We start from the raw sequence: 27,144 nt of genomic DNA, 5'->3' as shown, positions 1-27,144 counted from the left end.
AATCACTGTCATTACATAGACAAACATGGCAACAATTTTCACACAAACAACAAATGAAATGAATAACTTGTTCATCTGTGTTTGGTGGTGTTTGTTGAGGGAGGAATGTTGGTCAGGACATACAGGATAAAGCATAGGTGGGACAGTGTACAAGCTGCAGTACATTACAAAGCAAATAACACATCAAGGGGTTGAGATTATGTCAAACTGCATGATCAAAGCTTAAACAGTTTGTCAATGTCAGTACAACCCCAAGATGTGTCATGTCCTTGACACTTAATCCTGTATTATTCTATATGAGATTTACAGGTGGAGTTTGCACATATTTGTGTAGGGGGAGGAGCATAAGAACATAAGAAATAGGAGCAGGAGTAGGCCAATCGGCCCCTCGAGCCTGCTCCGCCATTCAATAAGATCATGGTTGATCTGATCCTAACCGCCAATCGACTATCACAGAACCATCTCCTGAATCTAACAGAATTAGACACGAAATAGGAGCAGGATCAGGCTACACGGCCCCTGGGCCCGCTCCGCTACCCACAGGGCCATGACCGATCCGAACCTAGACTCATGTCCAAATTCCTGCCCGCTCCCCATAACCCTTAATTTCCTTTACTTCTAGGAAACTGTCTATTTCTGTTTTAAATTTATGTAATGATGTAGCTTCTACAGCTTTTTGGGGCAGCATATTCCATGGACCTACCACCCTCTGAGTGAAGTAGTTCCTCCTCATCTCAGTTTTGAAAGGGCAGCCCCTTATTCCAAGACTATGCCCCCTAGTTCTAGTTTCACCCATCATCGGGAACATCCTCCCCGCATCCACCCGATCCATCCCCTTCACAATCTTATATGTTTCAATAAGATCGCCCCTCATTTTTCTGAACTCCAATGAGTAGAGTCCCAATCTACTCAACCTCTCCTCATATGTCCATCCCCTCATCCCCGGGATTAACCGAGTGAACCTTCTTTGTACTGACTCGAGAGCAAGTATGTCTTTTCTTAAGTATGGACACCAAAACTGTACGCAGTATTCCAGGTGCAGTCTCACCAATACCTTGTACAACTGAAGCAATACCTCCCTATTTTTATATTCTATCCCCCTAGCAATGAAAGCCAACATTCCATTGGCCTTCTTAATCACTTGCTGCACCTGCATGCTAACCTTTTGAGTTTCGTGCACCAGGACCCCCAGATCCCTTTGTACTTCAGTACTTTCCAGTTTCTTGCCATTAAGATAATAACTTGCTCTACGATTTTTCCTGCCAAAGTGCATAACCTCACGCTTTCCAGTATTGTATTCCATCTGCCAAATCTCTGCCCACTTACTTAGCCTGTCTATGTCCCCTTGCAGGTTTTTTATGTCCTCCTCACTCACTACTTTCCCTCCCATCTTAGTATCATCTGCAAACTTTGATATGTTACACTCGGTCCCCTCCTCCAAATCGTTAATATAGATTGTAAAGAGTTGGGGACCCAGCACTGACCCCTGTGGAACACCACTAGTTACTGATTGCCAGTCTGAGAATGAACCATTTATCCCAACTCTCTGCCTTCTGTTAGATAGCCAATCCTCTATCCATGCCAGAATATTACCCCCAATCCCGTGATTTTTCATGTTAAGCAATAATCTTTTGTGTGGCACCTTGTCAAATGCCTTTTGGAAGTCTAAATACACTACGTCCACTGGTTCCCCTTTATCCACCCTATATGTTACTTCCTCAAAGAACTCCAGCAAATTTGTCAAACATGACTTCCCCTTCATAAAACCATGCTGACTTTGTCCTATTAAATTATGATTATCCAAATGTCCTGTTACTGCCTCCTTAATAATGGACTCCAATATTTTACCTACCACAGATGTTAGGCTAACCGGTCTATAGTTTCCAGCCTTCTGTCTACTGCCCTTTTTAAATAAGGGTGTTACATTAGCAGTTTTCCAGTCTGCCGGGACCTTTGCTGAGTCCAGGGAGTTTTGGAAAATTATTACCAATGCATCCACAATCCCTACCGCCACTTCCCTCAAGACCCTAGGATGTAAGCCATCAGGTCCAGGTGATTTATCCGCCTTGAGTCCCATTATTTTACCGAGCACCACTTCCTTAGTGATTTTGATCGTGTTTAGCTCCTCCCCCCCTATAGCCCCCTGTTTGTCCAGTGTTGGGATATTCTTAGTGTCTTCTACTGTAAAGACTGATATAAAATATTCATTCAGTGTTTTTGCCATCTCCATATTTCCCACCATTAATTTCCCGGTCTCATCCTCTAAGGGACCAACATTTACTTTAGCCACCCTTTTTCTTTTTATATAACTATAAAAACTCTTACTATCTGTTTTTATATTTTTTGCTAATTTACTTTCATAATCTATCTTCCCTTTCTTAATCAATCTTTTTGTTATTTTTTGCTGTCTTTTAAAGTTTTCCCAATCCTCTATCCTCCCACTAGATTTGGCTACCTTATATGCCCTTGTTTTTAGTCGAATACTATCCTTAATTTCTTTACTTAGCCACGGATGGCTGTCTTTTCTTTTACACCCTTTTCTTCTCAGTGGAATATATTTTTTTTGGAAGTTGTAAAATAACTCCTTAAATGTACACCACTGATCATGTATCGTCTTACCCTTTAATCTATTTTCCCAATCCACTCTACTCAATTCCGCTCTCATACCTTCATAGTCTCCTTTATTCAAGCTTAGCACGCTTGTTTGAGATCCAACCTTCTCACCCTCTAATTGAATATGGAATTCAACCATGTTATGGTCACTCATTCCAAGGGGATCCTTTACTAGGACATTTTTAATTAATCCTGTCTCGTTACACAGGACCAGATCTAAGGTTGCTTGCCCCCTGGTCGGTTCGGTTACATACTGCTCAAGAAACCCATCCCTAATACACTCAATGAACTCATCCTCAAGGCAGCCCTGCCCAATTTGGATTTGTCCAATTAATATGATAGTTAAAATCCCCCATAATTATAGATGCTCCCTTATTACAAGCCTCAACTATTTCCTGATTGATACTCCGTCCAACAGAGTTGCAACTGTTCGGAGGCCTATAGACTACGCCCACTAGTGTTTTTTTCCCCTTATTATTCCTTACCTCCACCCAAACTGTTTCATTATCCTGATCTTTTGACCCAATATCATTTCTCTGTATTACAGTGATTCCTTCCTTTATTAACATAGCCACCCCACCTCCCCTTCCTTCCTGCCTGTCCTTCCTGATCGTTAAATAACCTGGTATGTTTAATTCCCAGGCATTGTCACCCTGCAGCCATGTTTCTGTAATGGCCACAAGATCATACCCATATGTAGTTATTTGTGCCATTAACTCGTCTATTTTGTTACGAATGCTACGTGCATTCAGATAGAGAACTTTCAAAGATGTTTTGTGACACTTAGTTCCTGCTTTTGCCCTTTTTATTACTTTACCTTTTACTCCATACCTTCTGCCCCTTCCTGACACGCTCTGGTTTTTAATTTCCCCACTGCTACCTAAGTCTATGACCTTCTCTGTTGTCATTTTTATTATTTGCTCTCTAGGAACCTCCCCCCCACAGTTTAAAGCCCTCTCTACAGCCCTAGTTATATGATCCGCCAGGACTCTAGTCCCAGCACTGGCCAAGTGAAGCCCGTCCCAACGGAACAGCTCCCTCCTGCCCCAGTACTGGTGTCAGTGTCCCAGGAAGCAAAACCCATTTCTCCCACACCAGTCTTTGAGCCACGCATTTAACTCTCTAATTTTATTTGTCCCAGCCAAATTCGCTCGTGGCTCAGGTAATAATCCAGAGATTATTACCCTTGAGGTTCTGTTTTTTAATTTGACCCCTAGCTGCTCAGACTCCTTTAACAGAACCGGCTTCCTAGTCCTATCTACATCGTTTGTACCAACATGGACCACGACAACTGGATCCACCCCCTCCCACTGCAAGTTTCTTTCCAGCCCAGAGGAGGTGTCCTTAACCCTGGCACCGGGTAGGCAACACAGCCTTCGGGACTCTCGCTCTCGGCTGCAGAGAACTCTATCTATCCCCCTAATAATACTATCCCCTACCACTACAACATTTCTATTTACTCCCCCCTCTTGAATGGCCCCCCGTTCCACGGTGCTGTGGCCAGGTTGCTCATCCTCCCTGCAGTCCCTGCTCCTGTCCCCACAGGGAGTAAGAACCTCGAACCAGTTTGCTGAGGTTTTAATTGCTGGTGCCAGATATCATGACAGACAGCAACAGACAGTTTCATGTAGTGATTAGTTACACGGAGGTTGCAGACCCTGCGTATACTATGTTATCACTAACTTGTGCAGAATTCAACTTACTGTGGTTGTCCTTGGTGCTACTTCCACTGCAAAAATACTAAGCCCCCGACTGCTGACACAGTTCTTACTCTGCTCATTGTTGACATGAACAATCACTTTACTTTCAGACTGTAAAAAAGTACAAAAAGCAAGACATAAGGTTACCAAAAATGAACAAAAATTGCACAGTAATAAACAACCTGTTTGGATTTCTGGCTTGGTGATAAGAATTTCTAGAATTTGTGGATCTCTGCAACCATACAGTATTCTAATCATCCTCCAAATGCCTCTGAGAAAATTACTCAGTGTAGCTGTTGGGGATCCATAAAAAATTATTACCTTGCACTTGCATGGCCTACAAGGCCTATATGAGCAGAGGTTTCACAATCCAATTCTGTGGCTTTAAAATAAGGAATTGTGAAATTAATTAAATAGTGTAACTGAAAGGATGCAGAGGAAACATTTGATTCTCTGATGTGCAAAACTTTAATCGGCAGCCCACTTTATAAAGTCTTTGTGGCACCATGGAGTGGAGTGATGCAGGTTCAAGCCAGCACTCCACAATAGCCAAATCTCAGCTCACTGCACAAGGAAAGGGTTTCCACAATGGGATTGAGTCATGTGCCAAGAGCAGCAATGGCAGAGGACTGGGAACAAAATGCCAACCCACCCTCCTAGCCTCAGAGGCATATGGATCAGAGACGACCCATAAGTAGGGGTTGCCATTCATCTAATTTTGGACCATACAGTGTTTTTGGGTGAACTGTCTGGAAACTTTCCAAGAATAAGAGTACGATCTTTGACAAAAAAGGTCCCTTTTTCTCATTTACTTGTGTGTTTAGCGATGCGGAGGCTCTGGTTATTGAGGCTAAGGTTCTGGATGAATTTTCACCTAGAAAAAGAAAACTAGAACTCAGCCCCTGTACACTAACCCTATTCTTGCTCGTTTGAATAAGTGCCAAGGGATCTTTTACATCCATTTGAATAGACGGAAAGGGCCTCAGATTAACATCTCATCTAAAAGATGCTGCTTCCACTGTTTAGCATGCATGTAGTTCTGTATTGTAGCTTCACCAGGTTGGCACCATATTTTCAGGTATGCACCATATTTTCAGGTATGCCTGGTGCTGCTCCCGGAATGCTCTTCTACATTCCTTAATAAACCAGGTTGGTTATCTGTCTTGATGAAGATGGAAGAGTGAGGGATATGAGGCAGCATAGTACAACCAATGGATCAGGTCATAGCTCTGCAGTCCTGCCACACCCAGTTGCAAATGATGGTGGACAATTAAGCAATTAATCAAATCAAATCAAATCAACTTTTATTGTCATTGTTAGTGCACAAGTGCAGTACAACGAAATGTAGGCTTGCGGCTCCCGAGAGTGTACATTTGGATTAAGACATTTAAACATTCAACATACATTTGGCTTGTAATACATTAACATAAACATAACCATAATAAAGTGCATTGGCAGATGTGCAGGCTTTAGAGTTTATTTGTGGAGTTCAGTAGGATGACAGCCCTGGGAAAGAAGCTGTTCCTAAATGAAAGGAGGAGCCCAGCATGTGAATGTAAAATACAAGGCTGAACATTTGCAACCATCTTCAGCTAGAAATGCTGAGTGGATGATCCTTCTCGGCCTCCTCCTGAGGTCCCCACCATCACAGATGCCAGTTTTCTGCCAATTCGAATCATTCCAAGTACTATGAAGAAACAGCTGAGTGCACTGGACACAGCAAAGGCTAGGAGCATCAACAGCATCCTGGCTGTAGTATTGAAGGCCTGTGCTCCAGAACTAACCTTGCCATTACTGCTCACTGATATTCAGTTTAGGGTCTGCCAGGACAATTCAGTTCCAGATCTCATAAGAACATAAGAAATAGGAGCAAGAATAAGCCATTCAATCCCTAGAGCCTGCTCCACCATTCAATAAAATCATGGCTGATCTTCGACCTCAACTCCACTTTCCTGAACTATCTCCATATTCCTTGATTCCCTTAACATCCAAAAATCTATCGATCTCTGTCTTGTTTCTACTCAACGACTGAGCCTTCACAGCCCTCTGGGGTATAGAATTCCAAAGATTCACCACCCTCTGAGTGAAGAAATTTCTCCTCATCTCAGTCCTAAATGGCCGACCCCTTATTCTGAGACTGTGACCCCTGGTTCTAGACTCCCCAGCCAGAGGAAACATCTTCCCTGCATCTACCCTGTCAAGCCCTGTAAGAATTTTGTACGTTTCATTGAGGTCACCTATCATTCTTCTAAACTCTAGAGAATATAGGCCTATGGTTAAACATAAAGTGAGAGGAAATCTTATTAAAAATGAGTTAAACTGTCTGTACAGCAATGCACAGTGTCCGTAATACAACAGGGGAGCTGGAGGCAATCGTGCATTGCGAGGAACCAGACATAGTAGGGATTACCGAGACATGGCTACAGAAAAATCAGGACTGGGAATTAAACATTACAGGGTATAACATATTTAGAAAAGAGAGGGAGGGGAAAAAGGGGAGGTGGAGTAGCTGTACTTATTAAGGATAACATAATTGCAGTAGAAAAAAGTGACGAGATATCAGCAAGACAAAAATAGAATCCATATGGATAGAGATAAAAGATAATAAAGGATCAATCACACTAATTGTTTTTAAATTATTCGTATATGGGATTTTGGCATCGCTGGCAAGGCCAGCATTTATTGCCCATCCCTAGCTGCCCTTGAGAAGGTGGTGGTGAGCCACCTCTTGAACCGCTGCAGTCCGTGTGGTGAAGGTACTCCCACAGTGCTGTTAGGGAGGGTGTTCCAGGATTTTGACCCAGCGACGATGAAGGATCGGCGATATACTTCTAAGTCAGGATGGTGTGTGACGTGGAGGGGAACTTGGAGGTGGTGGTGTTCCCATGCGCCTGCTGCCCTTGTCCTTCTAGATGGAAGAGGTCGTGGGTTTGGGAGGTGCTGCCGAAGAAGCCTTGGCGAGTTGCTGCAGTGCACCCTGTAGATGGTACACACTGCAGCCACGGTACGCCGGTGGTGGAGGGAGTGAATGTTTAAGGTGGTGGATGGGGTGCCGATCAAGCGGGCTGCTTTGTCCTGGATGGAGTCGAGCTTCTTGAGTGTTGTTGGAGCAACACTCATCCAGGCAAGTGGAGAGTATTCCATCACACTCCTGACTTGTGCCTTGTAGATGTTGGAAAGGCTTTGGGGAGTCAGGAGGTGAGACACTCGCCGCAGAATACCTAGTCTCTGAACTGCTCTTGTTGTCACAGTATTTATGTGTAGGCGCAGTCTACAGACAACCTAATAGTAGAAGGGAAGTGGAGGAAGAAATATGCAGACAAATTAGGGAAATGAGTAAAAAACAGAATAATAATCATGGGGGATTTCAACTACCCCGATATTAATTGGACAGAGGAGTTAGGTAAAGGGGATAAGGGAATGGAGTTCCTACAATGTGTACAGGACACAAGTACGCTTCCAATAGGGGTTGCTGGGTAGTGATCCAGAGGACAATGCCTTTGCAATTTCTTCCCTGCCCCCAATGGGTGTGAGAGAGAGAGAGAGAGAAAATGTGTGTATTAGTGTAAGACACTGTCGAGTTTGGCTGTGATGGCCCCTCCTCTATAATTGAACATTTTGTCTAGGCTTTCACATGAAGAATGAACACTTGGTAGGAAGAATAGGGAGGTCACTTATTACTTGGAGGGTGCGAGTCTAGGTGGGGTGGAGGAGCAAAGGGATCTCGGAGTACAAATACATAAATCACTAAAAGTAGCGATACAGGTTAACAAAGACATAAAAAAGCAAACCAGGCACGAGGGTTTATTTCTATGGGGATAGAATTGAAAAGTAGCAAAGTTATGCTAAACCTGTATCGAACCTTGGTTAGACCACACTTGGAGTAGTGCGTACAATTCTGGTCGCCATATTATAAAAAGGATATCGAGGCACTGGAGAGGGTGCAGAGAAGATTTACACGGATGATACCAGAAATGTGAGGGTATAACTATCAGGAAAGGATGAACAGGGTGGGTCTCTTTTCACTTGAAAAAAGGCTGAGGGGTGACCTAATTGAGGTCTTTAAAATTATGAAAGGTTTTGATAGAGTAGATACAGATAAATTGTTGTGGGGAAGAGCATAACTAGAGGCCATCAATATAAGATAGTCACCAAGAAATCAAATAGGGAATTCAGAAGAAACTTCTTTACCCAGAGAGTGGCAAGAACTCGCTACCACAGGGAGTAGTTGAGGTAAATAGCATAGATGCATTTAAGGGGAGGCTGGATAAGAATATGAGGGAGAAGGGAATAGAGGGTTATGCTGATATAGTTAGATGAGGAAAGACGGGAGGAGGCTTGAGTGGAGCATAAACGCCGGCACGGACTGGTTGGGCCGAATGGCCTGTTTCTGTGCCATATATCCTGTGATCCTTTCTAACCCAATATGTAAAAAGCCCAACAAGGGAGGATTTGCTATTCGATCTAGAAATGGGGAATGAACCAGAACAGATAAGAGAAGTAAAAGTAGGGAAACATATTGGCAATAGTGACCATAATATAATACGCTTTAAGATGATAATTGAGAAGGACATAAGTATGACAAAAACCAGGTTAATAGACTGGAGAAAAGCTGATTTTTGAGGGGCTAAGAATAGAACTTGGGGGAAAAAAGATGGGCAACAATACTGGCAAAGAACAATATAGAACAGCAATGGGAAAGATTTAAAATGGTGTTCAACAGAGTGCAGGAAAAATATAGTCCGCTAAAAGGAAAGAACAAACTAAACAATAATGAGACTCCATGGATGAATAAAGCCATAAGGGAACAATTGAGGGTAAGGAAAGAGGCATACATTAAGTACATAGACAGCAGGGGAGTGCACGATAAGGGAGAATATGAAACGATTAGGAGAGAAGTCAAAAAAACAATTAGGGAGGCAAAGAGGAACTATGAAACTAAATTATCAAGGAACATAAAACAAAATAGTAAAATATTATGTAGGCACATCAATAAAAAAAAGGTTCAGATGGGAATAGGGCCATTGAGGGATAGACAGGATTATACCACAGGTAACGATAGAGAGATGACAGAAATATTAAATAATTATTTTGCTTCAATATTTACCAGGGAGATAGAACAGGTGGACATGACATTGGATGATGAGATAAGTGCATTTAAAATAAAAAAGGAGGTATATTAAATAAACTAATCAAACTCAGAGAGGATAAAACCCCTGGTCCGGGTGGATTGCATCCACACATTTTAAAAGAATCTAGGGAAGAGATAACAGAGTCATTACTACACATATTTAATAATTCGTTAGAAAAAGGTGTAGTGCCCGAGGACTGGCAGATAGCTAACATAATACCGATATTTAAGAAGGAGGATAGAACACGTCCAGAGAATAATAGACCAGTCAGCTTAATATCGGTGGTAGGAAAAATAATGGAATCCCTACCAAAGGAGAAAATAGAAGAACATCAAGAAACCAAAAATATAATAAGGTATAGTCAGCATGGATTTCAAAAGGGAAAGTCTTGCTTGACCAACCTCATTGAATTTTTTGAAGAAGTAACAGAGAGAGTAGACAATGGTAATGTAGTAGATGTAATTTATCTGGATTTTCAAAAGGCCTTCGATAAAGGTACCCCATAATAGACTGATGAACAAGGTCAGAGAACGCAGAGTCAGGAGACAAGTAGCAGAATGGATTGCTAGCTGGCTTCAGAAAGCAGAGAGTAGGAGTAAAGGGTAGCTATTCACAGTGGCAGAAGGTGGGTTGTGGTGTTCCACAAGGATCAGTGCTGGGACCACTGCTGTTCACAATTTATATTAACGATTTAGACTTTGGAATCAAAAACACAATTTCTAAATTTGCGGATGACACCAAATTGGGAGGGATCGGCAATACTGAGGAGGACTGCAACAAATTACGGGAGGACATTAATAATCTTGCAGAATGGGCATATAATTGGCAAATAAAGTTCAACACAGATAAATGTGAGGTATTACATTTTGGTAGGAAGAATAGGGAGGTCACTTATCACTTGGAGGGTGCAAGTCTAGGTGGGGTAGAGGAGCAAATGGATCTCGGAGTACAAATACACAAATCACTAAAAATTGCGACACAGGTTACCAAGGCCGTAAAAAAAAGCAAATCAAGCACTAGGGTTTATTTCTAGAGGTATAGAATTGAAAAGTAGGGAAGTTATGCTAAACCTGTATCGAACCTTAATTACACCACACTTGGAGTACTGCGTACAGTTCTGGTCACCATATTATAAAAAGGATATAGAGGCACTGGAGAGAGTGCAGAGATTTACATGGATGATACCAGAAATGCGAGGGTATACATATCAGGGAAGGATGAACAGGCTGGGCCTCTTTCCTCTTGAAAAAAGGCTGGGGGTGACCTAATAAAGGTGTTTAAAATTCTGGAAAATGTTGATAGAGTGGATACAGAAAGAATCTTTCCACTTGTGGGGAAGAGCATAACTAGAGGCCATCAATATAAGATAGTCACCAAGAAATCCAATAGGGAATTCAGAAGAAACTTATTTACCCAAAGAGTGGTGAGAATGTGGAACTCACTTCAACCACAGGGAGTGGTTGAAGCGAATAGTTTAGATGCATTTAAGGGGAGGCTAGACAAGCATATGAGGGAAAAGGGAATAGAGGGTTATGCTGATGGATTTAGATGAGGAAAGACAGGAGGAGGCTCATGTGGAGCATAAACACCGGCATGGACTGGTTGGGCCGAATGGCCTGTTTCTGTGCCGTATATCCTATGTAATCCTATGTAGTCTACTGAATCTCTCCTCATAGGACAATCCCCCCATCCCAGGAATCAGTTTGGTGAACCTTCGTTGCACTCCCTCTATGGCAAGAATATCCTTCCTTAGGTAAGGAGACCAAAACTGTACATAATACTCCAGGTGTGGTCTCACCAGGGCCCTATATAATTGCAGTAAGGTGTCTTTACTCCTTTACTTAAATCTTCTTATAATAAAGGCCAACATACCATTTGCTTTCCTAATTGCCTGCTGTAACTGCATCTTAACTTTCAGTGATTCGTGTACAAAGTCACTCAGGTCCCTCTGAACACCAACATTTCCCAATTTCTCACCATTTAAAAAATACTCCGCTTTTCTATTTTTCCTACCAAAGTGGATAACTTCACATTTCTCCACATTATATTCTATTTGCCATGTTCTTGCCCACTCAATGAGTCTGTCTATATCCCCTTAAAGCCTCTTTGCATCCTCCTCACAACTTACATTCCCACCTAGCTTTGTATCATCAGCAAACTTGGATATATTAGTTCTGACGAAGGGTCATCGACCTGAAACGTTAACTCTGTTTCTCTCTCTCTACAGATGCTGCCTGACCTGCTGAGTATTTCCAGCATTTTCTGTTTTTATATCAGATTTCCAGCATCTGCAGTATTTTGCTTTTGGATATATTACATTTGGTCCTCTCATCCAAATCATTGATATAGATTGTGAATAGTTGAGGCCCAAGCACTGATCTTTGCAGTACCCCACTAGTTACAGCCTGCCAACCTGAAAAAGACACGTTTATTCCTACTCTCTGTTTTCTGTCCGTTAACCAATCCTCAATCCACGCTAATATATGGAAACAATAATCAAGGAAAAAATTAATGGGCACTTGGAGAGGTTTAAGCTAATTAAGGAGAGCCAACATGGATGTGTAAAAGGCAGATCGTGTTTGACTAATCTAATTGAATTTTTTGATGAAGTAACAGAGAGGAATGCAATGGATGTTGTCTATATGGATTTTCGGAAGGCATTTGACAAAGTACCACATAGAAGGCTGGTTAACAAAATTGAGGCTCATGGAATAGATGAGTCAGTGGCAGCTTGGATAGGAATTGGCTTAAGGACAGAAAACAGTGAGTTGTGGTAAATGGTTGTTTTTCAGACTGGAGGATGGTAGACAGTGGTGTTCCCCAAGGGTCAGTGCTGGGACTACTGCTTTTTTAAATGAGCTGGATATTGGAATACAGAATAGAATTTCTAAATTTGCTGATGACACCAAACTGAGATGTGTGGCAAACAGTGATGATGATTCCAATCGACTGCAACAGGACATAGAAAGGCTAGCAGAATGGGCAAACAAGTGGCAGATGGAATTTAATACAGAGAAGTGTGAGGTGATGTATTTTGGCAGAAGGAACAGGGAGAGGCAATATACACTTAATGGCACAGTTATAAAGAGTGTGCAGGGACAAAGGGACCTGGGAGTTAATGTGCATAGGTCCCTGACGGTGGCAGGGCATATTGAGAGAGTGGTTAACAAAGCATATGGGATCTTGGGCTTCATAAATAGAGGTATTGAGTACAAAGCTAGAGAAGTTATGCTGAACTTTTATAAAAGCACTGGTTAGGCCACAACTGGAGTATTGCTTCCAGTTCTGGTCGCCACACTTTAGGAAGGATGTGAAGGCACTTGAGAGGATGCAGAGGAGATTTATCAGAATGGTTCTGGGGATGGGGGATCTTAGCTACAAGGACAGGTTATGAAGTTGGATTTGTTTTCATTAGAGCAAAGGAGGTTGAGGGGGTGATTTGATAGAGGTGTACAAGATTATGACGGGTTTGGATAGGCTAGACGGGGAAAGGCTGTTCCCACTAGTTGATGGTACAAGGACTAGGGGGACACAGATTTAAGGTTTTGGGCAAGAGATACAGGGGGGGTGTGAGGAAAAACTTTTTTACTCAGTGAGTGGTGATGACCTGGAATTCGCTGTCGACAGAAGTGGTGGAAGCGGAAACACTCAATGCTTTCAAGGGGAGACTGGATAGGTACGCGAGGGAAATAAACTTGCAGGGCTATGGGGATAGAGTGGGGGAATGGGACTGACTGGATTGAGAGCCAGCATGGACTCAATGGGCCGAATGACCTCCTTCTGTGCCGTTATGACTCAATGGGGGGAATTTTAACTCGGGTGCAGGATGGTGTCGTGATATCCGAATTTCGTGTTTCCCACACGAATCTAAATGGATGTGGGAGATTGATGCAATTTTAACTTAATTGGCCAATTGATTTCCAACGTGTGGGAAGCCTTTGCAAATGGGTTTTTCATGACTGAAAGTCCCCTCCGATGACGTCATCATTGCTGCTGCATTTAAGGTCCACAGCAAGCCTTGCTTCTTCTGCAGACTGCCAAGCTTCTTGACTGTGCAGTGTGAGGGAGCTGCAGCAAATATGACAAGCAGGAGACAAGCTTTGACGAGGTGGCACTGCAGGCATTAGTGGATGGGGCTAGGGCCAACAGGGAGGTGCTCTACCCTTCATCAGGGAGGAAGAGGCCTCCCAGTCAGACCAAGGCAGTGTGGATGCAGGTGGCTGAGGAGGTCAACTCCTTGGGAGTCACCCGCAGAACTTGGATACAGTGCAGGAAAAGATTTCATGACCTTCAGCGCACTGGAAAAGTGAGTATGAATTTCCCATCAGCCTCAATCTGATCCCCATTGCCTTTCCTCACCAGCACTCAGCTTTAACAATCTCTTCCTCCACATCCCACTTGACACTGACATCCATGCACCCTTACCCATTCCCTCTCTCTCTATGCTCACATTCACATAACTATTCGACCATGCAGCCCTCACACCCCCTATCACTGTGATGCTTTGAACACAACTGACAACACACAGGGAGGGCCCTTGGTCTTGCAACCTCACTCCATCTTTGTCTCCTTCTAAGTATCTATGCTATGCAATCTCTACACTCACTCCTTCATTCTCACTCAACCTCCACTGTCTCCCTCATTGCAGGAAAAGAGAGCTCACAACAAAAGCCAGGACAGGAGGAGGGACAGCCTCAATGGCCCACCTGACCCCCTGGGAGGAGGCCGTCCTGGAAATTATGGGAATAGAGGATGATTCGCGCGTGGGGGATGGACAGATGGGTGTAACACAGCAAGCTGGTGACAGAACATGAGTCGCTGATAATGATTGTGAAACTGTAACAGATGGACTTATGAGCATCTGCAAAAAGCTATGTGCATGTAGCCTTTGCATCACATCTCTGACTCTTTCCTTTACTCCCCCACAGGACCATCACAAGCATCCGTCCCCCCTAGCCAAGAAGAAGAGGCTGAGCAGCCAGACTCCTCAGAGGAAGCTGCAACCTCTGAGGGCGCAGCGTCAGCAGAATTCAGCGCACCCAGCACTAGCGCAGACACTCACACCTCGGTGGGACTTTCGGGACACAGTTGTCACCTGGTGTATCACAGCTCACAAGTGAGCATCAGCAGATTGTGGAGACAGGGACAGCAGTGGAGAGTCCTAGTCGGAGGGCGCAGGACTCTGCCAACTCGGCTCAGCAGCATGTCGACCCTCTGCCTCTGGCTCCATCCATAAGATCAGAGGTGATGGAACTCCAGGCACAGATGCAGGAGTCTCTGGCAGGTTTTGTCTCTAGGGTCGCTGCGAGTGTGAAGCGAAGGGAGGAGTTCATAGCAGAGCCTTTGTGGAGTCATTGGCGCATGAACGCATCACCACGGAAAGGATGGCTACCTCTGTGGAAACGATTGCTACCTCTGCGGTAAGGCTGGCTACCGTAGAGGAGAGGATGGCTATGGTAGAGGAGAGGATGGCTACGGCCATGGAGGAGCTTAGTCGCCAGGGTATGGAAACCATGGTCATTGTTCAGAATAGAATGACATCTCTTGAGGAGCGATGGGCATCTATTGAACAGAGAAACCAGATCTTCATGGAAGTCCTTCTGAGTAGGACTGCCATTGCAGATAAAGGTCCCCATGGCCCCCCTGATGTACAGGAAGGTGCTCTCCAGCCACTTACAGGCGCTGAGGGGGACCTGACCCATGAGAGGGAGGTTGGTGGCAGACCTCAAGGAAGTGGGGGCTCCTCTCCAAGCACTCACACTTCCATGCCACTGCAGAGCCCTTGGTCAGAGCCCCACCAGAGTCCACATCCAAGTGAGATAGGCATCTCAACCCCTGCACAGCCGCAGGAGCAGCAGACTGTTGACAAGCCCTCACAGGCTCGCAACCCCAGAGGATGCCCGCCAAAGGTGTTGAGACAGGAGCAGCAGGAAAGTGAGTAAGGGGCCTCTGCTGAAGGCACAGGGGAGGCACCACGTAGGAGCACGCGTAAGAGGAAAATTCTGCACAATTAGTCACAAGGGTGCAATTTTGTGTTTATTGTAAAAATGCCATCTCGTCGTTATTGAACATAAAAATTCTGATGGCAAATGTTGCAGTTGTGGCGTCTGTCATTTCGCTATTGGGACTTCCACATTGAGGCCTTAGGAATACTTACAACTGTCAGCATGGTGGTCAGAGTGCTGGGAATCCTCTGGTTCTTGGCCATTGTCAAAGCTCTGGTAAGAAGCAGCGAGGCAAAAATGTTTGATTGACTAGGCTAAGCAAATCTGGCCAGGATGAGTGCGTTCCTTGCATGATAACATAAGAACATAAGAAGTAGGAGCAGGAGTAGGCCATATGGCCCCTCGGGCCTGCTCCGCCATTCAATAGGATCATGGCTGATCCGAACCTAGACTCACGTCCACTTCCCTGCCCGCTCCCCGTAACCCCTAATTCCCTGATCAGCTAGGAAACTGTATCTCCGTTTTAAATTTATTTAATGTTGCAGCTTCCACAGCTCTCTGAGGTAGCAAATTCCATAGATTTACTACCCTCTGAGTGAAGAAGTTTCTCCTCATCTCAGTTTTGAAATGGCAGCCCCTTATTCTAAGATTATGCCCCCTAGTTCTAGTCTCACCCATCAGTGGAAACATCCTCCCCGCATCCACCCGATCAAGCCCCCTCACAATCTTATATGTTTCGATAAGATCGCCTTTCATTCTTCTGAATTCCAATGATTAGAGGCCCAACCGACTCAACCTTTCCTCATAAGTCAACCCCCTCATCTCCGGAATCAACCGAGTGAACCTTCTCTGAACTGCCTCGAGAGCAAGTATATCTTTTCTTAAATATGGAAACCAAAACTGTACGCAGTATTCCAGGTGTGGCCTCACCAGTACCCTGTATAACTGAAGCAAGACTTCCCTGCTTTTATACTCCATCCCCCTTGCAATAAAAGCCAAGATTCCATTGGCCTTCCTGATCACCTGCTGTACCTGCATACTACATCCCGGGCAGCAATATTCTCGCGTAATGCTGCCGCTGGTTGATGGGCCTCTGCAGGATGTTCGTTTTCGCACTCCTCCTCCTCCTCATCTGAGGAGGATGTGTGAGAAGCCACTTGGTCCTCAGGAATCTGCAAGCCACGACGCTGTGCCATGTTGTGAAGTGCACAGCAAACCACGATGATTCTGGAGACCTTGGCTGCTGAGTACTGTAGGGCATCTGAAGCGCATCTTCAGCAAACCGATGGTTTGCTCGATAATGGATCTGGTGGAAATGTGGCTGGAGTTGTGGCGCTCCTCAGCTTCGCTGGCGGGCCTCCTCAACGGCATCATTAGCCACGTCCTCAGGGGATAGCCCTTGTCTCCAAGTAGCCATCCGTTAAGTTGGTCTGGCTGACTGAATAGCGGAGGCACACTGGACTGGCGCAGTATGAAGGAGTCATGGCAACTGCCAGGGTACATGGCACAAACATGCAAAATTTCCTTCTTGTGGTCACACACCAGCTGAACGTTGAGGGAGTGGAAGCCCTTGCAGTTGACAAAAATACCAGGATTGCGATGGGGTGCCCTAAGGGCCACATGTGTGCAGTCAACGACGCCCTGCACCCTTGGAAAGCCTGCCAGATTAGCTAATCCAACCGCTCGCACCGTGACACTCCAGTATGATTTGGACAGGTTGGGTGATTATACTGCATCTGCCATGCATCTGCCCAATGTGGATAAATGCGAGGTTATCCACTTTGGTGGCAAAAACAGGAAGGCAGATTATTATCTGAACGGCAATAGATTGGGAGAAGGGGAAGTGCAACGAGACCTGGGTGTCCTTGTGCACCAGTCACTGAAGGTAAGCATGCAGGTGCAGCAGGCGGTTAAGAAAGCAAATGGTATGTTGGCCTTTGTAGCGAGAGGGTTCGAGTGCAGGAACAAGGATGTCTTGCTGCAGTTATACAGGGCCTTGGTGAGACCACACCATGAGTATTGTGTGCAGTTTTGGTCGCCTTATCTGAGGAAGGATGTTCTTGCCATGGAGGGAGTGCAGCGAAGATTCACCAGACTGATACCTGGGATGGCAGGAATGACGTATGAGGAGAGATTGTGTCGATTGGGCTTATACTCACTGGAGTTTAGAAGAATGAGAGGGGATCTCATTGAAACTTATAAAATTCTAACAGGACTAGACAGACTTGATGCATGAAGGATGTTCCCGATGGCCGGGGAGTCCAGAACCAGGGGTCACAGTCTAAGGATAAGGGGTAAGCCACTTAGGACAGAGATGAGGAGGAATTTCTTCACCTAAAGAGTGGTGAACCTGTGGAATTCTCTACCACAGAAGGCAGTTGAGGCCAATTCATTAAATATATTCAAGAAGGAGTTAGATATATTTCTTAAGGCTAAAAGGATCAAGGGATATGGGGAGAAGGCAGGGACAGGGTACTGAATTTGGATGATCAGCCATGATCTCATTGAATGGCGGAGCAGGCTCAAGGGGCCGAATGGCCTACTCCTGCTCCTATCTTCTATGTTCCTATGACACTTGCTCGATCCTTGGTGAAATGGATGTGATTGCGCGCGAGGGCAAAGAGGGCATCGGTTACCTGCGTGATGCAAGTGTGTGCGGCCGCTGATGTCTGCTGCTGATCCCTGGAATGAGCCCGAGGCAAAAAAGTTGAGTGCGGTGGTGACTTTGATGGCCACTGGTAATGCTTGTCCACCTGGTCCTCTGGGCAGCAGGTCTTGCTGTAGCATTGCGCAGATGTCAAGTCACTACCTCTTGCGAAAGTCGGAGCCGCCTTTGGCACTGCTGCTCAGACATGTTGAGGTAGCTAACCCAGCATCTGTAGACCCTGTTTGGGGAGTATCTCCTGCGCCGACGGGCTTCCAGGTACTGGCCCCTTCTGGCCTGTGCAGCTTCAGGTGGGTGAGCAGCAGCCTGGCACTCCTGCTGCTGTTGCTGGTGCTGCTGTTGTTCCTGGTTCTGCTGGTGCCGCGGCTGGTGCTCGAGCTCCTCTAATGCCCAGATGGGAAGGAAATAAATGGCTCCCATGCTTCTGGTATATGCCTCCGTTGAGGAAGCGCCGAGTGAAGTTGGCGAGAGGGGTTTCCCAGGAGGTCACACTGGAGATGGGTGTGAGGTGCCAGGTGTGGTTAAGCCTTCTAAAAGTTGCCCCAGACCTGAGACCACTAAGTCCTGCCACCTGCAAATCATGGCTGATCAAATCTCCTCTTTAATGGTTGACGTGCAGTTGATAGTCAGCAATCCAATAGTGCTCCCGCCAGGTTTCACATTTGTGTTTCCCACCAGGCATGTTTCACGTGGGAAAAGGGTTAAATTCGCAAGGGCCTTTCAAAATAGGATTATAGAGGCCATTTAGTGGTTGTTAAGGGCCTTAACGAACAGTCCCACCTGTTGGATGCGTGATGGAGTCGGGACCATCAGACACGACTGAGTTAAAATTGCTCGGCATTGGGAACCAGGCCGCTAGTTTTTGCGATTTTAACCCCCTGCACGCCTCCAAGCCAGCCTCCACGGCTCAATGAAAATCGAGGCCTATGACTCGATTACCCCCAATCCCAAGAGCCCTAATTTTGTTTAATAGCCTCTTGTGTGGCACCTTATCGAATGCCTTCTGAAAATCCAAATACATCACATCCATTGGTTCCACTTTATTTATTCTGCTAGTTACCTCAAAAAACTCGAACAGATTTGTCAAACACTATTTCCCTTTCATAAATCCTTGTTGACTCTGCCCAATCCTATTATTATTTTCTAAGTGCCCTGTTAATAATAGATTCTAGCATTTTCCCTACTATTGATGTCTAGCTAACTGGTCTGTAGTTCCCCATTTTCTCTCTCCCTCCTTTCTTAAATAGTGGGATTACATTTGCTACCTTCCAATCCGTGGGAACCACTCTAGAGTCTATGGAATTTTGGAAGATGACAACCAATGCATCCACTATCTCTATAGCCATTCTTTCAAAACTCTAGAACGTAGGCCATCAGGACCAGAGGATTTATCGGCTTTCAGTCCCATTAATTTCTCCAGTACTATATTTTTACTAATGCTAATTTCTTTCAGTTCTTCATTCTCGCTTGACCCTTGGTTTCTCCACTATTTCTGGGAGGTTTTTTTACATCTTCTTCCCTGAAGACATACACAAAGTATTTTTTAATTTCCTTATTCCCCAGTATAATTTCTCCTGTCTCAGCCTGTAAGGGACCCATGTTTACTTTCGCTAATCTTTTCCTTTTTACATACCTATAGAAGCTTTTACAGTCTGTTTTTATATCTGTCGCTAGTTTACTCTCATTCTATTTTCACTTTCTTTATCAATTTCTTGGTCCTCCTTTGCTGAATTCTAAAATCCTCCCAATCCTCAGGCTTACTACTCTTTTTGGCAACATTATAAGCCTCTTCCTTTAATCTAATACTATTTTAAATTTCTCTTGTTAGGCATGGTTGGACGATTTTTCCGGTGGTGTTTTTATTCCTTAAGGGAATGTATATTCGATGCGAATTATGAATTCTCTCATTACAACCTTGGTCCAAACATGGCTACAAGAGCAGAATTCCGAGGTGGGGTGAGAGTGATTACCCTTGACACCAAGGCAGTATTCGACTGCGTGTGGCACAAGGACACCAAGTCAATGGGGATCAGGGGGCAAACTCTCCCCTGGCTGAAGTCTTACTTGGCACAAGTCAGGTGTATAATGGAATACTCTCCACTTGCCTGGATGGGTGCAGCTGCAACAGCTCTCAAGAAGCTAGGCACAATCCAGAACAAAACAGTCCACTTCATCTGCACGCCATCCAGCAGCTTAAACATCCACTTCCTCCACCACTAGCTACACTGTATTATGTACAGGATGCACTGCAGCAAGTGAAGGCTTCTTTGGCAGCACCTCCGAAACCCATGACCTTCACCACCTGCATGGGAACACTGTCATCTCCAAGTCACACACCATTCCGAATTAGACATATATCGCCAATCCTTCATCGTTGCTGGTCAAAATCCTGGAACTCCCTACCTAACAGCATTGTGGGAATGCCTTCACCACATGGACAGCAGTGGTTCAAGAAGAAACCCCACCTCCACCTTCTCAAGGGTCGCTAGGGATGGATAATAAATGCCGTCCTGGCCAGCGACACACATATCTCAAGAATGAAAAAAAAAAATGGTGCATTGTGGCAAAGCCACCAAAGAGACTCTCACAGTAACTTGTACAATTGTCTTTAATCATTATTGTTACCTTTTAATGTTTGCCCTGTTTAAACAGCGCGGGATCGATGAAATCGCGATCTGACGCGATGACGTCATCACGTGGGTCACGTGACGTTGCCAACGGCGGGAAACGTGATGACGTCAGGGTTGGAGGGCGTTTCCAGTTAGTCCTCGTGGAGTGAGCTAGTGTACAGACCTGTTTGGAGTTTCTCCTGCGTTTTTGTTTTGTAATACTTTCAGTGCATTAAACTAAGTTTGTTAACTACCAGTTTAGTTCACAGTGCTTTTGTTAGGAGTGCACAGACTCCTACATTGGTGACCCCGAATCCTCGCGATCGTTTTTCGCGGTGGACACGGAACGCAGGCCAGTGATGGATGCCAACGCTGTGGCCTTGAAGCTCCCCCAATTCTGGGAACAACAGGCGGCCTCCTGGTTTGTGCAGGACCAGACCCGATATTTGTACGTGGTCTCCGCCCTCGATAGCTCGACGGCGTCGAGGATCATCAGCCTTCTGGAGAACCCCCCGAATGCTGACAAGTATGTAGCCATCAAGACTCAGCTGCTGCAGGTATTTGGCCTTACCAAGGCGGAGCGCGCTCGTCGCTTACTGACACTACCAGGGTTAGGTGACTCCAAACCCTCGGAACTAATGAGCCACATGCTAACGCTCCTGGGGTCCGAACCCCCATGTTTCCTGTTCCGCGAGCTGTTCCTTACGCAGTTGCCCGAACACGTCCAGGCAGCCCTCGCCAGATCGGACACCGGGGACTGCATCGCGCTCGCCAAAGAGGCGGTTAAATTTACGCGGTCCGGCAGCAATACTGCGCCATCGCACAACGCCCCGCCCCGAGGGGCCTGGCCCCGGCGCCTCCGACGGCCGGTTACTGTTACTACCACACTCGTTTCGGCCCGAAGGCCCGCTGCTGCCGACCACCGTGTGGTTTCATGCCCAGACCGTCGAACAGACCGCCGCGAGTCAAGAACACCGGGTCCGGTGCGTCCCCCGCGGCCATGATGGCGATCGGCGACTCCGGGAATCTCATGTATTTAACCGACTCCATCTCGGGCCGCCGTTTTTTGTGTGACACGGGGGCACAATGCAGCATACTTCCCGCCTCGGTCCTTAACCTTCGGTCCGGCAGACGGGGTCCCCCCTCCAAGCTGCCAATGGGGGCACGATCTGTATTTGCGGGAAACGATGGGTGCAAGTCTGTTTCGGTGGCCAGCGCTTTACCTGGGATTTCATCACCGCTCAAATTTCGCAGGCCCTTTTGGGCGCCAACCTTTTAGGCGCCAACGGCCTGTTGGTGGATGTGAAAAATCGACGCCTCGTTCACGCCGCCACGCTCGACAGTATTTCAGGTGCGCGCAGCACAGCTGCACCGCACTCGGTCTCCTGCGCGCGGCCACCTCCCGACGACTTCTCCCGCCTTCTCGGGGACTTCCTCGAGCTGACAAAGCCCACCTTTTCAGCTTTGACCGCCAAGCATCGGGTGGAGCATCATATTTCGACAACCGGCTCTCCAGTCTACGCCAGGGCGCGGCGTTTGGAGCCCAGCAAGCTCGCGGCGGCGAAGGCGGAGTTCGCTGCGATGGAGAAGCTGGGGATTATTCGCTGGTCCAGTAGTCCCTGGTCTTCACCGCTCCACATCGTCCCAAAGCCCGGCGGGGGATGGCGGCCCTGTGGCGACTATCGTCGCCTCAATGAGATAACGACGCCCGACCGTTACCCCAGCCCCCACATACAAGATTTCTCTGCGCATTTGGCGGGGAAGTAAATTATCTCAAAGGTCGACCTCGTCCGTGGGTACCATCAGGTCCCAGTGCACCCCCAGGCTGTCATCACCCCTTTTGGACTTTTTGAATTCCTCCGCATGCCCTTTGGGCTTAAAAATGCGGCGCAGGCATTCCAGCGCCTTATGGACTCGGTTCTGCAGGACCTCGATTTTTTGGTCACCACCAAAGAGACTCTCACAGTAACTTGTGCAATTGTCTTTAATCATTATTGTTACCTTTTAATGTTTGCCCTGTTTAAACTGCGCGGGATCGATAAAATCGCGATCTGACGCGATGACGTCATCACGTGACATTCCCAACGGCGGGAAACGTGATGACGTCAGGGTTGGAGAGCGTTTCCAGTTAGTCCTCGTGGAGTGAGCTAGTGTACAGACCTGTTTGGAGATTCTCCTGCGTTTTTGTTTTGTAATACTTTCAGTGCATTAAACTAAGTTTGTTAACTACCAGTTTAGTTCACAGTGTTTTTGTTAGGAGTGCACAGACTCCTACAGCATCAAATAATGCAGTAGTCCTTCAGTATTGCACTAAAATAGCAGCCTTAATTATATACTCAAATCTTAGAGCAGGGCTTGAATCCATAATCTACTGATTCAGAGGTGAGAGCACTACCAAATAAACCAATCTGATTCTTAAAGAGAACGCTATTAGGAAGTGAGCCTATCATGACATGCAAAGAACGAGTAAAAGAACCACTCCACTGTTCTACATTGTGACATGATTGAAATCAGATCAGAACTGTATTCCATTATGTTGGTTCAGCATGTTGGAACACCCATGAGTGTGAACCTTGGGCAAGGCAGGGCTTGGGACTGTGTTCACTCAAAAAAAAATGAACAACACTGATTTAAGGTTTCTATTATTTCAATCTGAATTAAATACTGACAAAATATATGGATGCTACAAACTGTAAAGAAGTCATAAATTAATCAAATAAAACATATGATAACAATACATACTTTATTTTCAATGACTGACGTGATTCTTGTTTCGGTCTTGTAGCTGTGAATTACCAGAGTGTTGTAATCCTTCATGGCTTTTGCTTCTCCTTTACTTACGACAGATCTGCAGATAGCTGAATTGAGGAGGCTTCCATCCACTTCCAGACTGACTGGTGTCAGCTTAAGTTTGCAGTTTTCTGCATAGATATTAATAACAAAAGGACAAGCCTATAGACACAGAAAGAATGCACACTTTAATGAGGAATTAGATTTCTGAAAACACTAGTACTTAGAAGAAGTCGATAAACAACAATTTGCATTTTTTTAGTGCCTTTAATGTAGGAAAATGTCCCGAAGGCTCTTAGATGCTTATCAGATAAAAAGTGAGACCGAGCCAAAGGAGGAGCTATTAAGAGCAGTGACTAAAAGCTTAGTCAGAGGTAGGTTTTAAGGAGGGTCTTAAAGGAAGAGAGAGAGGTAGAGATTAGGAAGGGAATTCCAGAGTTTAGGGCCTAGATGGCTGAAGGCACAGCCGCCAAAGGTGGGGTGAAGGAAGTGGGGGAAGGGAGAAGGGTTTTGGAGAGGCAAGGGAGGTTGGAGATGGAGCTGCAGTCTGCAAGGACACAGGGATCAAGGATGGGTTTTTGAGGAGGGGGTGATGATGCGAGTTGCAAACAGTGTAAGCACTAGGGTTTCAGTAAAACGTAATGACTGGTGTGTAAAATATTCATGTCAAATATGCATTTAAACTTTAAACAAACAACCAGCATTTCAATTATACATTTTGTCATTCCAGTTGTAGTTTGTGTCTGGAAAGAGAACTTGGAGCTAAGGGTGAAACTCTGTGGTTACAGTATGAAGGAATAAGCCATATAACCTATTCAGAAAAATACACCATTCTATGAAAGAATTCTGGCCTTATTAAAACATGACAAACTGGGTCTGGAAATCTCGAAACCTAACGATGAAAAAGCTGTGAAAGCATTCTGGCTATAGAGATAAGATAGTTGTTGACACTGAATCAATAACCTTATTGCAACACAAGGTTAAAGGCTCCGATAGTCTGAACCTTTCGGAATGAAACAATGGTTCACCCTGTACAAGGTGTTCTAATTTACACTTCGCAAAGAAGCACATAAAAGTAAGAAACATCTGCCTTCATAAAAATGACATCAAGTAAAACACACCTGCCATTACACCGTTTTTTAAGGTAAACTTAGAACACCTAGAGAAGAGATATAATTCTGTAATGCTACCAGCTGAGGTGACTGTAAGAATTGCAGGGGTCAGCAGAAAAATGACTAGAGATAATTAGCTTACATCAGCAGAAAACCTTAAAGGAAATACCACTGGAAAAGGGTATAAATATTGAACTCTCAAATGGGATAGTAGACTCGCTTTAAAGGGGCAAAGCGATTCTCGGCTTCAGAGGTGGCACTGTAAGTCTCCAACTCTTTGTACCTCAGGGATCAAAGGTATTTGATTTTGGTGGATATCCTGTAGAAAACTAAGAACTGTAAAACTGTAGCGAAGTTAAGATTTGAGAGTAAGGTTCTCTGATAATAGAATTGTAAGCTTTCTCTTTTTGGAACTGTTAATGTTGTGATTGACTCACCAACTGTAAATTACATGTCGGTTCTTTAATAAAGCTATATATTTTTAGAATTGTCTCACATAAGACTTCTATCAAACTCGCGAACTCAATCTCTGTACACTCTTTGGTGAGGTGTTCCAGAATTCTGGGGAAGTTTTCCGGACCCTCATAATATCCGGAACGTTACAGTATAGCTAAACTTATTAAAAGTGCTATCTGGAGGACGGTAACATTTTCAGGTTGTTCCTTTCCTTTAGGGAGAGATAGTCCGGATCTTTAGACCCAATTAAGCGTCTTTAGGATTCAGCTACCTCAAACTTTAGTTGAAAGTGAACGTCTGAGAAATACGCCTGATCCGGGGTAGCCCTAAAGGGGCTAGACTAGTAATTATCCCTTCAACAGGAAACCTAATGAAAATACTGAATTACAATCACATTTAAAAGGGCTGTTTACACCTGAACTTTGTAGAGCAAAATATAAAATGTTTGTACTGGGAAGCATATGGATCTTGAAATCTTGCACATTTATACATTTCTCTTCCTATAAGTAGTTAATGGCTTATTGAGATCAAAATGAACATAAAAACAAAAATAGCATACCTCATGCATTTCCAGTGCTTTGCTGTAACCCATTGATTCAAGTGTCACCCAAAGGTCTCTTGGATCACCTTCCCGATCATTAGCTTCCATCAGGTTCAAGTCCATGAAGCCCTGACGTGTCAGCTCGTTTTTCTTTGTGTCAAAATTTTCTGTGCAGAATGTGGAAGTATGAAGTAAAGGTATATTTAATGATGTCCTGTAAGGATTTGAAAAGCATGGTCATCCCCAGACTACTGTTGTGCACCTTCCAGTGGTCAGTTCAAAGAGGCATTGGCAAAGGTGTTGGGAGCAGGAGACCTGCCCAACCTTTTGGCCACAGCCGATGTATAATCTAGGGTCACGTGTGTGTGGTTTGAAGAGGGGCAGCAGTAACAACAGAGGAATTCATATTCATTCATAATCTTAAAACAAAATCTCTATTAAATATACTTAGCCTTCTCTGATCCTGTGGAAATAGTTCCAGTATTTCAATTCTCTTCTCATAACTAGTTTCCTATCCTTGCATCATCCTGGTGAACCTATGCTGTATGCTCTCTGTGGCTTTAATGGCCTTTCTATAACGGGACTCCCACAACTGCACAAAGTACTCTGGCTGTGGCCTAACCAATGTTTTGTACAAATGTACCATTGCTCCTTTACTTTTGTATTCTATGCCCCTTTTTATAAAGCCCAAAATTCTGTTGGCCTTTTTTATGGCATTATCTACCTACACTTGCACTTTTGGGGAATTATGTATTTGAACCTCAAGGTTTCTCTGTTCGTCCACACCCTTCAGCGACTTTCCATTGAGTGTATAATCCTATTCCTAGTTTTTCTTCCCAAAGTGTACTACCTCATAATTATCCACACAAAATTGCATGTTCCACCCCTGTTTGTTCATTCCACTAACCTGTCTATGTCTTCTTGCTGTTTGCCAAACTTTCTTTGTGTTATCAGCAAATTTAGATATTGCGTTCCCTATACCCAAGTCTATATGCACAGAAAACAAAAGTGGATCCAGCACTGATACTTGGGTATAGTTCGAATCCTTCTCCAGTCTGAGCAGCACCCATTTACCATAACTCTTTGTTTTCTCCCTATCAGCCAACTTTCAATGCTTTATTTCCTTTTATACCGTGCACCTGAATTTTTCTAACAAGCCTCTTATAAGACACATTATCTAATGCCTTCTGAAAATCCATATAAACTACATCTCCTGCATTACAAAAGCAAATTACCTTTATCTATCCAATGGTCCCTACTTCAAAAAAAATTACATTTTTATCAAACACGACTTGTCTTTAATATATCCATGTTGGTTGTCCTTGATTAACCCATGCATTTATATATACTCATTATTTTATCTCAAATTATGGATTCGAAGGGCTGGATTTTGCTGGTACTTAGAGGGCGGGTTTGGAGGCGGGTCAGAGGCTAAAAGCTTTTTGATTGACGGCGGGTTGCGATCCCGCCGTCAACCCGCCTCCACGCTACTTTGCCAAGTGCTGGCTCTGGGAGTCCCAATCGGTCCCGCCACCAAGCGGCGGGAGAGGCGCTTAAGGCAGTTAACAGCTTGTTAACTAC

The 27,144-nt window shown here is 44.9% G+C and overlaps 1 protein-coding gene across 1 annotated transcript in view; it reads right to left on the bottom strand.

Annotated features, from left to right (window-relative positions):
- The window catches only part of efcab7 (EF-hand calcium binding domain 7), a 151,491-nt gene that overhangs the window by 28,823 nt on the left and 95,524 nt on the right, over positions 1 to 27,144 (bottom strand). The window contains exons 11-13 of the mRNA XM_085982688.1: positions 25,582 to 25,730; positions 23,407 to 23,616; positions 4,317 to 4,424 (exon numbers count right to left, since the gene is read on the bottom strand). Coding sequence (XP_085838814.1) covers positions 4,317 to 4,424; positions 23,407 to 23,616; positions 25,582 to 25,730 — 467 coding nt within the window. The remainder of the gene's footprint in view (positions 1 to 4,316; positions 4,425 to 23,406; positions 23,617 to 25,581; positions 25,731 to 27,144) is intronic.

This window comes from Somniosus microcephalus, chromosome 3 (assembly GCF_052327205.1).
Source record: "Somniosus microcephalus isolate GS21.2 chromosome 3, FLI_Smic_1.0, whole genome shotgun sequence".
Classification (NCBI taxonomy): domain Eukaryota; kingdom Metazoa; phylum Chordata; class Chondrichthyes; order Squaliformes; family Somniosidae; genus Somniosus; species Somniosus microcephalus.
Note: the sequence above shows the minus strand (reverse complement) of the source record. Positions and strands in the feature narration are given on the sequence as shown.